General features: G+C 44.9%; 1 protein-coding gene across 2 annotated transcripts in view; it reads right to left on the bottom strand.

Annotated features, from left to right (window-relative positions):
• Window positions 1-12,539, bottom strand: part of il12b2 (interleukin 12B 2) — a 16,453-nt gene continuing 3,914 nt past the window's right edge. Inside the window, exons 2-8 of one of the 2 annotated variants that reach the window (XM_064297042.1) lie at window positions 8,436-8,640; window positions 3,714-3,795; window positions 3,140-3,421; window positions 2,914-3,007; window positions 2,611-2,792; window positions 1,953-2,101; window positions 1-1,133 (exon numbers count right to left, since the gene is read on the bottom strand). In XM_064297042.1, coding sequence (XP_064153112.1) covers window positions 1,011-1,133; window positions 1,953-2,101; window positions 2,611-2,792; window positions 2,914-3,007; window positions 3,140-3,421; window positions 3,714-3,795; window positions 8,436-8,640 — 1,117 coding nt within the window. In that variant the 3' untranslated portion in view covers window positions 1-1,010. Of the gene's footprint in view, window positions 1,134-1,952; window positions 2,102-2,610; window positions 2,793-2,913; window positions 3,008-3,139; window positions 3,422-3,713; window positions 3,796-6,394; window positions 6,479-8,435; window positions 8,641-12,539 lie in introns of those variants that run through there. The other variant, XM_064297043.1, reaches the window with a different exon arrangement.

Genomic DNA, 12,539 nt, shown 5'->3' with positions numbered 1-12,539 from the left:
GGGATTGCAGTTGAGGTTGGAATGAAAACCAGCATACACAGTGGTCCCCCAGGACCGAGTTTGAGAACCACAGCACTAAGGCACCAAGACAATGGCCAGCTTAATTCTCACACTTTTAGCTTATGAGCTCATGGGGTAGGCAAGGCCAAATGGCATGGAGGGCGGTTTGAGACTGTTCACTCAAAACCATCACATTTCATTACTATTCATCCTTGAAATTAGTCATTGTTACTTGTTTTCATAGCTTATGCAATATCTTTCATAGCATTTTAAGACTTAGGTTGAATGGGTGGATCACAATAATCAAATTTCCACAGTACGACCAAAAAGTATAATTCCAGTGGTAATGGTGGTCAAATTAGTACAGCCGTTATCTCCACATGGTGGAGGATTAACTGAACTAGTGATAAATATGAATAAAATGTTGTTGTTTTTTCATAATTAACACAAGTAAAATGTGTGCTGTGTTTTTAAGGCTCTATTGAAGATAAAACACACAGAATTGTAAAAATGCATTCAAGCTAAAGGCTAGAACTCGATTAAACAACATCCCCCTCTAATCCCCTGACATGGTACAGTCCACAGGTGATCCACAATTTGAGCCATACCATGGAGTTTGATGCACAGGGTGTGATGATGGTAGCAGCAACAACGTAATACAAGCAGGTGTAATTATTTAGTGGACAGTTAAATCTATGTAAGCCTCAGTCAAAACAGCCTCCAGTGAGATAGCTTATATCACTTGAATAAATATACAAATAAATAAATATTCAAAAAATAACCCGATTCACGTGTGCTTTTCTGTATTGTTTGTTGAGTTGGAATGATTTAGAGCTGCTTATTACTGGATTACTGCCACAGATTTTTTTTTTTTTTTAAATGGCCACTTCTGCAGCGGGTAATCAGTAAATCCAGTTCTGTGTAAATAAGGTGTCTGTCATATTGAGTGGAGAGAGAGAGAGTGAGAGACCGAGAGAGAGAGGGAGGAAGGAGAAGGAGGGAGATGTAGGTTAGTGGGTTACATTTTTCCAGGGGCTCCACTCGCTCCAGGCAGAGGGGGTGAGGGGGTCCCGGGACCGAGCGCGAAGCCTGCTGACCTTCTGCGTGATCACACCGCTGGTCACACGCTCCGTCTGGCGGGGGGGGGGGGCAGCACTGTCAATCATCGTGCGTGGTTGTGTTTCCCGAAATTTAATATTGGACTTTCAAATGGAAATCCAATTCATTAAGGGGTTAAAAAAAAAATTAGAGGCGTTATGAACAGCATTTTGATGAATTTGCCTGGATTGACAAGGAGTTGAGACGGAGTTGATCCCACCCCTACTATAAGGCCCAATACAGGGCCTGTGGGTGTGGCTGGTGGATGTGGGTGGGCGTGGTTATGGGTGGGATTGGGAATGTGAGCATGTCTGAAGATGTGGGCGTGTTTAGATGTGATTGTGGATAGTGTACAGGGACGTGGTTGTAGATGTAGACATGGCTGTGTGTGTGTGTGTGTGTGTGCGTGCGCGTGCGTGTGTGTGTGTGTGTGTGTTTGTATTTTGTGTGTGTGTGTGTTTGTATTTTGCGTGTGTGCGTGTGTGTGTGTGTGTGTGTGTGTGTGTGTGCATGTGCATGTGCATGTGTGTGTATGTGTATGTGTGTGCGTGTGTGTGCGTTTGCGTTTGCGTTTGCGTGTGTGTGTGTGTGTGTGTGCATGCGCGTGTGTGTGTATGTGTATGTATGTGTGTGTGTGTGCATGCGCGTGTGTGTATGTGTATGTATGTGTGTGTGTGTGTGTGTGCATGCGCGTGTGTGTGTGTTTGTATGTGCATGCGCGTGTGTGTGTGTGTGTGTGCATGCGCGTGTGTGTGTATGTGTGTGCGTGTGTGTGCGTTTGCGTTTGCGTTTGCGTGTGTGTGTGTATGTGTGTGTGTGTGTGTGTGTGTGTGGCCGGATGCAGGCATCCTCACCTTGCCATTGTCCTTGTTGATGAACTCAATCTCGTGCTCCAGGGGGAAGTAGCTGACTGGCTGAGCCCAGCTAACAGGGGGCTGGACTGTCACTCTGAGTGCGTTCCCCTCCCGCTCACACGTCACCGTCTGGGGCGGATCGGGCTGGACTGGGGGGCAAGGGGGGGGGGGGATCAGACAGTGCTGTCTCTCTCCCTTTCCCCAGTACACATCTGTGCATTTACCCTTTCATCAGTGCACCTCAGTGCATTCACCCTTTCATCAGTGCACCTCAGTGCATTCACCCTTTCATCAGTGCACCTCAGTGCATTCACCCTTTCATCAGTACACATCTGTGCATGCACCCTTTCACCAGTACACATCTGTGCATTCACCATCTCATCAGTGCACCTCAGTGCATTCACCCTTTCATCAGTACACTTCTGTGCATTCACCCTTTCATCAGTACACATCTGTGCATTCACCATCTCATCAGTGCACCTCAGTGCATTCACCCTTTCATCAGTACACATCTGTGCATGCACCCTTTCACCAGTACACATCTGTGCATTCACCATCTCATCAGTGCAACCTCTAGTTGTTGGTTTTACATGTGCTAAATGTCTTAGTAAACTCTTTCTCAGGTAGAGTCCTGTGAAGTTATGAAACATGCGCTCACCAATATCACGCAGGTAGAATTGAATGGTCTTTTTCAGGTACTGATTTCTGTTCGCAGCCTCTGCTGTCACCACCAGGGCGGCGCTCTCCTCAGCGAACGGGGAGTAGGAGAGGGGCAGGGTGAACTGGAAATGGTCCTGTGCAGTGGGGGCATAATGCCATTGAGTGGGCTGCTGGCCGTAACTATGGGAGATGGGAGAGACAGAGAATCAGCATGGATGTTTTATGTAGCAGTGCGTTTGTGTGTGTATGTGTGAGTGTGTATATCTGTGTGTGTGTGCCTGTGTGTGTGTGTGTGCATTACCGATGGAAGCTCAGTCTGGCTGCAGTGAATCCGGATGCAGACAAACGGCAGGTGAAGGAACAGCTATACGTCCGAGTGGAGCAGGAGAGGGAGTCTGCAGAGAGAGAGAGACAAAGAGAGGGTGAGAGAGAGAGAAAGAGAGAGAGAAAGAGATCACTGAATCAGGTCTCCATTCCATGGATCCTCCTGTCATTTCTGTTACTCTCCCTATGTTCTCTGCTCTCACCTCTTTCTTCTTCCTGATCTTCCTCATCCTCCTCCTCCTCATCACTATCATAGGATTCCTCTTCCAGGAGCAGATAGGTGTGGTCCAGCTTGCGCCCCTCCCCCCAGCAGCTGTACTCCCCAGCATTGGGCGTGTCCAGGTCGTGTAGGAAGAGCCTTAGCCCAGTGATGCTGACATATTCAGACTCTTTCAATGTCTTCCCCTTCTGCTCCCAGGTCACCTGACCCTGGAAGTCCGTGTGACAGGTGAGATTAACGGAAGCGCCCTTCTGGCTGACCTGTACTGTGGACACACACACACACACACACACACAAACACGCGGTTTATTGATTTAATCGTAGGCCTGCAGCTGAAATGGACAATGCCAAGTGGTACGCCTGGTCATTGAAACAAAGAAAATGAAGCGTTCAAGGTGAAAATAAATGGAGTTGAGCCAGGCTTACTCTTTGTTAGTACACTATTAGTTGGAACAGAAAACTCCAGGGCTGAGAACCACTGGCTCAAAGCACCTGTCACCTGTCACCTGTCGCTTTGTGAAAGAGCAAAGGTGTGGCTCTCAGGTTCTGACTCTTACTTTTCTTGGGGAATTCATTCAGGCTACAGACCATGGAGATGCACACGGCCACAATCAGGGAAACCCAGGGTGACAGATACATCTGAGAGAGAGAGAGAGAGAGAGAGAGAGAGCCAGAGGGAGAGAGACTGTTATAACATAACCCTCTACCCTTATGTATGTGTGAGAGAACCCTAACCCTAACCCTATCCCTAACCCTATCCCTAACCCTATCCCTATCCCTATCCCTATCCCTAACCCTAACCCTAACCCTCTACCCTCTACCCTTATGTATGTGTGAGAGAAATAATGCCACCCATCCCAACAAGCAACAAAATGCCCCCCACCCCCCCACACACAAACAAATACACGCACACACACCCACACAAGGATTCTGTGTTTTGTCCTTTTTTTTTCCATACCGCAGATGACTGGGCTGTGTGCATAAAGGGGTTTTCCCTTGTTGTTAAATGCAAATTTGTTGGTTTTTTTTGTTTTTCTTTCTTTTTCTACAACAGATGAACGTATAATAAAGGTACAAAGTGACCTTTATGGCCAAGCAGTCATGGGGAAACTTTATATATCTTTCACAAATAGTCACTTCACATCACGATGACCACAGAGATGACGTTTGTTGGAGGTGAGACGCTGACACAGCTGGGTTGCTTACTCATGTGATACCACAGAGCACTACTGTACCACAGCCATCGAAAACCACACAATATCCCTCCAAGTCTGCTACGCCGCAAACACTGCTACAGGTGTATCCATAAACAACCCAAAAATGTTGGTGACAAACCCACTGAGTTTGAAGGGTCAATGAATCCTTCTCTGTCCACACTATTCCACACTAGAACATTCTCAGCGCTGATCCACTCTCAACAGAACGTTCTTCTCTCCGCACTGCTCCACTCTGAAAGAGCATTCTATTTCCACTCTAATGGAACATTCTGCATCTGAAAAGCTCCACTCGTACGGAACACTCCATATCCACAACGCTCCACTCTAACACAAGCTTCAACATCCACACAATTCCATTCTAGAGCATTCTATATCTACACAATTCCACACTGCTGTAGCTTATGTAAAAATATATTTCTCCTTAGATCTGTCCATTTGTTTTATTATTTCATTCTCATGAGGAAATAATGGTGTATCTGTTCACCCGAAACAAACACAGATCTTACTGGATTGTATACTGATTAAAAGTCACATAGGACCAGAAAATAATAAACCAAAACCTGTGAGATGAAAGTAGACAAACAAAATCTGCATTATCTAAAGTGTTCAGTAAAATGATAACATCACATTATCTGAGCTTTTTGTGTTATTTCTCATGTTGCCAAAACCTTGATATTGTAGCTTTAGATCTTGGTGGTTGCATGAAAGGCAATGCAGAGGACTCGTATCAAGATCTAACTGAGAAAAAGTTGACTTTTCCCATATACATTTCTCAAGAAAAAAAAAACCTGAGAAACATGAGACGTATGTCGTAGGTTCTATCTCCTGCCGATATGTTTTTGGTCTAAGAGAAATATAAAGAAGAGAGCACTCAGTGGCACTTTACTCATCCGTCTGACTGACTCAATAGCATGAATGACCCTTGACCCAGAACCAGGTGAATCTCTCAGCAATGATCACCTGAGATCTTCTTCTGTCATCAACAACACTGCGCCTCACTACATACAGGACCCCTCAGATACAACTGCAGTTCATGGCGCTATATGGTGCCATAAGTCCCAAATGACATGTGGAACATCAGGTAATTCCCATTTGGAGTTTTTCACACTCATTTAACATCAGACAAAATGCAAAAACAACTAAATAAAGTGAAACACGCTATCTACAGAGTTGCGGAGCAGTTTAACTACATGTAGATGAACTAGTTGTTTAATTATAGCAGTTTGCTGGTAGTTCAACCACATTCAAAATTGTGTAGTGGTTGTAGTTGTTAATTACTTTTTTGTTGTTGTCATTTTAAGGTGTAGTTCACTACAGGAACTACCAACTACCAACTACCAACCAATTTGCGTGACAGGATACTTTGCTCTACTATGGTTGCCGACAGTCGACTACCAATTGCCACACATTGCTGTTCTCCCCTTGTGCAAAAAAAAGGTACTGCCTGTGCACACACGTCATATCTGGGGAACGTGATGATACTTAAAAAAAAAAAAAATTATTTTGATACATTTCTCTTTAAGCAGCTTGGCTGCAGCTCAACTACTCTGACTGTGAAGTAACTGGTAGTTTGCACAACTGGGCATTCAGAGTAGTTCCCCACGCACCCTAAATGTGCTGTTGGTGAAAAAAAGAGAAGTACAAAAAACCAAATACTTATCAAAAAATAGTCATAATCTCCACTATACACATTACAATCAAATTTAAAAAAAATATAAGGATTATGGATAATATATTTTAATGTTAATGTTCAAATAGAAAAATCACCATTTACCATAGAAATAATATTTACAAATCGTGTAAAATTGCTCTGCTCATTATTAGGTCTCCAAACATTTATTTATTACGTGGGAGAACTATTCAAGCTCGTGTAATGAATATTGAATTATACTGAAATACTGAATTAATTAATTCATTAAATTGAATGAATAGATCAATAAATCTAACTCAATCTGACAATAAATTCGCCAGAGCAAATAATTAGGTCCTGACATCCCTATAGACCCAACTCCCGTCCATACCTTGAGCTCTGCGCAGTCTTGTTCAGTTTTTTTGCGGAGTTGAGCGGACGGCTGTAGAATCGTAGCGACTGTGCCTCATCGCTGAGCGTGACACGCGTATATATCAAGGGTCCCACCTACACAGTGCCTATTAACACGAGCGCACGTGGGGCAAATTCCTAGAAAGTGTATTCGTGTCGCCGGGGCTGGGTGCGGGGAAATTTTAGGACAGATGTATGATATTCGTAATCGAAATTAATAAAGAAATTGCGTTTAATAATAACCCTTGAGCGTGCTATTTTCCCGTCTTTGAATTTTCTTTCTGCCATTAATGATATCGTGCCCATAATTTACAGTGTCCCTATTTCAAGTTCGTGTTTCGAGTCTGAAATCTGATCTGAAACCGTGGAAATGGATTTAGCACTGTACTAATTTGATTTCTAGCGATCCGCAAACAAATAGCCTACGTTAATAAAATATAAATCGCATCGAAACAACAGGACATGATACAACGCGACATCTTTGCTCCATTGGCTTTAATACATACATACTAATTTGGCGGGAAGTTGCGGTGTTGATGCGGTAGCCATTTGGATTTTATTCCATATTAATTTAAAATGCCCAGTTTGGGCGAACGCGGCAGGACCCGTTTGTAACTTTGTCAAATGAGTATTAATTATGAAATTATGTCACACTTTTGTGACTGAAATGAAGACAACAGAAAGTCCTCCCCGCCCCCCAAAACTAATTTCTGAAACGAATTTCTCTTCTTTACTGTACAAGGGGAATCCAGGACTGGAGTTAAACCTGCAGACACAGCAGCCCTCCAGGACTGGAGTTAAACCTGCAGACACCGTGGCCCTCCAGGACTGGAGTCAAACCTGCAGGCACTGTGGCCCTCTGGGACGGCAGTTTGACATCCGTGGTTCAGTCTACTTTTGGATATAAAATGGTGAACTTCCAGTCTTTGCATGATAATATTTACTCCACAAGGCCACCCAACTAAGACCAGCCAAATTATCCGGATTCAACATGGCAATCTGACTGGTCCCCTTTCATCCTGTCATGTACTGTACTGTTTAGTACTTTAGAGTAGTATATTAACAGTATATAAAATGTATTATTATTATTATTATCAGTAGTAGTAGTAGTAGTAGTAGTGGTAGAGGTAGTAGAAGTAGTAGTGGTAGCTGTTGCTGTATGCTGACCCAGTCACCTGCACAAGGTAAAGAATTTGTGGTGGTGCCTGTGGTTCGGTGAAACCAGTATGCGCCTGAGATGTTACAAGACTAAGCAAACCACTCTCAGGGCAGTGCAGTTTGCTGGCGCGCTGTGCACAGAAACTATGACGTGTCCTTTGGCACCGCTGGCCTCGATACTGAGCTCAAGTCACCGGACGCTATGTCGCAAAAAAAAAAACGTTGACACAGGAATTTGAGGCATCGAGAAAAGCGTTGAGTTTTCATCGCTTTTTGAGCTGTTTGGGCCGCAGACCAACCCTAAAAACCACTTCCCCAACCTAAACTCGCAGCCTGCAGGCTCATCGGTCAAAGGATAAAGGCTGTGGAACACTGCATAGCAATCCCACGGGCGGTGGCTTACTCCCCGACACAGCTCTTAGACAGGCCCCTGAAGCCTGGGATTTGAACCCGTAACCTTCGACATCACTGAGGTCAAAACAGTGGGACGGGGAGGGGAGGGAGTGGTTTGAGTACTGTTAGAACAGTGGTCAGTACTGTGTAGCGCAGTGGGTAAGGATCTGGGCTTGTAACCGAAAGGTCATAGGTTCAATTCCTGGATAGGACACTGCCGTTGTACCCTTGAGCAAGGTACTTAACCTGAATTGCTTCAGTATATATCCAGCTGTATAAATGGATGCAATGTAAATGCTATGTAAAAAATTGTGTAAGTCGCTCTGGATAAGAGCATCTGCTAAATGCCTGTAATGTAATGTAATGGTCTCCAACCCTGGTCCAACCCAGCAGGGTCTGCTGTTTTTCATAGTGACTCTGCACTTCGTGAATCAATTAGAGCAGTTGATTACACAGTTAACTCAACTCACCTGGTGTCTTGGGTCTCGACTGGGTGCTGATTTTAAGGTGAAAACAAAAACCAGCAGAACCCTGTAGCTCTCCAGGACCAGGGCTGGAGACCACTGTGTTAGAATATTCTGGGAGACGCCAGCCATTCCTCCAGTTCTTCTGTAGTAACACCATATGGCCCGAAGGGGGAGTGAATGCAAATAGTCCGATCTGCAGCATATTAACCTGAAAAAAAATATGCATAAACATCTTAAATCACTTTGAAATCACCGTTAATTCCCCCTTAAATGTCATAGCGTTCCCTAAAGTTACACCTGCCGGCAAGAGAACAACAGATGCTCTTCCATTGATCTTTTCAGGTGTTTCATGGTTTTAAATATGGGGAAGTCCCAAACCACCAGCAGTTCCTTTCGATGTTGACATTCAGGCACTCCACACACGCGCTTATCAGTCTCATATGCAAAAGACATCCCTTCGGACAGTGTTTCCCAACTGCAAGTGTGAACATGACGGTGACGATGATGATTGCCATATGATGTCATATTGCGGTATTTAACATACAGTCTCATTCAGAAAGACCTGCAAAGATTATGTTTTTTTATCATGGCGATGATGATGATGATTATTATTATAATTATTATTGTTGTAAGTATATTATTATTATTATTATTATTAATAATAATAATAATAATAATAATAATAATAATCATCATCATCATCATCATAATAATAATCATAATAATAATATGGTATTAATTTAGAGAGTAAGTCAGTGTGTTTAGAGTAAGGATCATGTTCGAAAGTTGGTCAATGTTAATAATAATCATAATAATAATCATAATAATAATATGGTATTAATTTAGGAAGAGCTAATGTCCAGTGTTGTTTTTAATGGAAGTAAAGGATCATGTTTGCTGAAGTGAGCTTGTGTCCAGATCTGCATCTTATAAGCATTATCAATCATGCACTTGACCGTATTGATCCTAGATCAGTGCTCCTATGTTTCATGAATATGGAACCAGAACCGTGAGTTACCCACACAGTACGGGCCAATCATAAGAGCCACGAACAGAGCCTCTGCGCCTCTGATCGAAGAAGAAAAAAGTGCATTATTAATGAACGATGGAATTAGTAAGGCATTTCAGTGTCCTTTATAAATAAGCATAAAGCTTAAATATTCCAATCGTTAAATCCTCTATGAGTTTCGGTTTAATGTGTGTAGATGTACTTTTTTTCCCTGGTTTCTTGTTGTTTTCTCACCTATTTTCATGAAACAGTTTTCCTGCTTTGTATCCCCCAACTGGCCGAAAGGGGGGGTTTTAATTTCATTTTGTGCACAAAATGTCCCTTAAGAAGTGCTGTGCCGTGGACATAAAGGGCATCATAGAAAGAGCCCACTGGTCACCACATTCAGACAAAGGAAACAGGAAGTGAAACTATCAAAGAGAATATGCTCAGTTCAACCACAGATGACAAGGGTGGGGGGGGGGGGGGGGGGGCAGTGTACGAGAAAAATTAGAGTATGAGGGAGGTGTTGGGAGTCACATACCCTTAGATGTGTGAGTGCTAGTCAGCTCTCATGCCTACAGCACCCAGGGAGGAAAGCCCCCGTCCCGTCCCGTCCCCCCCCCCGTCCCCCCGTCCCCCCCACCCCGTCCCTGCCCCTTATGGGCTGTGCCGGGACCTTCACTAGGCTCCGGTCCCAGATGGGTCCAATGACATTACGTTACAGGCATTTAGCGACTTTACATAGCATTTACATCCATTTATACAGCTGTATAGAAACTGAAGCAATGCAGGTATGATGGCAGTGTCCTACCCGAGAATCAAACTGTGGCCTTTAGGTTACAAGGCCAGTTCCTTACCCATTATACTACATTCACCACGACCACAACGACCATGCTCCAAACAAACACTGATGTTCAGTGCCTGAATCAAGCAAAACTAAAGCCTGCAGGCACTGTGGCCCTCCAGGACCAGGGTAGAGTAGCCCTACAGGCACTGCGGCCCTCCAGGACCAGGGTAGAGTAGCCCTACAGGCACTGCGGCCCTCCGGGACCAGGGTAAAGTATCCCTACAGGCACTGCGACCCTCCAGGACCAGGGTAGATTAGCCTTACAGACACTGCAGCCCTCCAGGATCAGGGTAGAGTAGCCCTACAGGCACTGCGGCCCTCCAGGACCAGGGTAGAGTAGCCCTACAGGCACTGCGGCCCTCCAGGACCAGGGTAGAGTAGCCCTACAGGCACTGCGGCCCTCCAGGACCAGGGTAGAGTAGCCCTACAGGCACTGCGGCCCTCCAGGACCAGGGTAGAGTAGCCCTACAGGCGCTGCGGCCCTCCAGGACCAGGGTAGAGTAGCCCTACAGGCGCTGCGGCCCTCCAGGACCAGGGTAGAGTAGCCCTACAGGCACTGCGGCCCTCCAGGACCAGGGTAGAGTAGCCCTACAGGCACTGCGGCCCTCCAGGACCAGGGTAGAGTAGCCCTACAGGCACTGCGGCCCTCCAGGACCAGGTTTATTATTTTTGTTGGACTCTGAGGTGGACAGAATGGCCTATTGTCCTTTAAACACACTGTAGAGCCCATCGTATTATGAACCAGACAAATATGACTCCATATAATTCTTTAAAAATCATCTCAGAAATTTCTGAATTACAGAGCTTTTAAAAATAAACAGTAGTTCCCCTTTTTTTTTTTTTGGCTGTTGTGACCATATGCCGTTTTGACTGTTATTAGCTGAGGAAGTGCTGTTCCCACCCCCCCCCCACCCGAAAAATGCACATCGCGACGACTCAAAGAGACTAAACGGATGCAGTGACGGCACAGTATGCGTTTTCTCAACTTCTCGGCTGGCAAATAACAGAGAAACGCGGTCCGTGACGAGCAGGGGTTTTTCACACGAACCACTGCGGCCACAGCGACTGACGCTGTCCCGTGTGACATCATCAATCAATAAATATCACTGAGACGCCGGATATGGGACTCTGATAAACCTCAGTCATGAGTGTAATAAATACTGCAGTGAATTCTGCATGGGAGAACACAAGTGAATTCTGCAGGTGAGACTACAGGTGAATTCTGCAGGTCAGATTACAGGTGAATTCTGCAGGTCAGATTACAGGTGAATTCTGCAGATCAGATTACAGGTGAATTCTGCAGATCAGATTACAGGTGAATTCTGCAGGTCAGATTACAGGTGAATTCTGCAGATCAGATTACAGGTGAATTCTGCAGGTCAGATTACAGGTGAATTCTGCAGGTCAGACTACAGGTGAATTCTGCAGGTCAGATTACAGGTGAATTCTGCAGATGAGATTACAGGTAAATTCTCCAGGTGAGATGGCAGGTAAACACCGCAGGTGAGATTACAGGTAAACCGTAGTTGTGTTTTGGTGCCCCCACAGACAGAAAGCGGCCCAGGCTCGGTGAATAACGCTTTCTCAGGACAGATAGCCAAAGGGGAAGCCATGTGTAGCCTGGAGGGAGGAGAATTAATATTTAACAACCTACGAAGGAAATGGTGTGACAAATGGAGGCTGTGTGTAGTCTGGAGAGAGGAGAATTAATATTTAACAACCTACCAAGAAAATGGTGTGACAAATGATAATATGTAATTTTAAGGCTTGCGTTCTGTCGCTTTGTTTGACTTTTTTCTCTTTTTTCCCCTCTCTTTTATCCGTTTGCTTTTGCGTGTCCCTTGCCTCTACTGTTGTTCATTTTGACTTGGTAGCTTCTTTATTTTTGCTGCTCTCGCTGTTGCCAAACGGCTATATGTATCGTCCAATAAAGGCTTGTTGAAACTCTCTCTCTCTCTCTACCCATCTCTCTCTCTTTCCCTTTCTCTACGTGTTTACGCATGGGGGGGTGAGGGGGGGGGGGGATGTAAATGAGGGGCAGACTGGCGGTACACTGGAGTGTGAAGGAGTTCCCCAAACGCTCAGGGGCTGGCTGAGCTGAGCTGTGAGCTCACACTGCTTTTAGTTTAACTCCGGTCTCTGTGGAATCCCCTTCTTTTCCCCTGAAGTGCACACCTCCAGGAACTGTGCTGCGTGTGAGCCTGTCTGCGTCGCTTTGGATAAAAGCGTCCGCTAAATAAATGTAATGTAATGTGTGTGTGTGTGTGAG

This window comes from Anguilla rostrata, chromosome 10, assembly GCF_018555375.3.
Source record: "Anguilla rostrata isolate EN2019 chromosome 10, ASM1855537v3, whole genome shotgun sequence".
Classification (NCBI taxonomy): Eukaryota; Metazoa; Chordata; class Actinopteri; order Anguilliformes; family Anguillidae; genus Anguilla; species Anguilla rostrata.
Note: the sequence above shows the minus strand (reverse complement) of the source record. Positions and strands in the feature narration are given on the sequence as shown.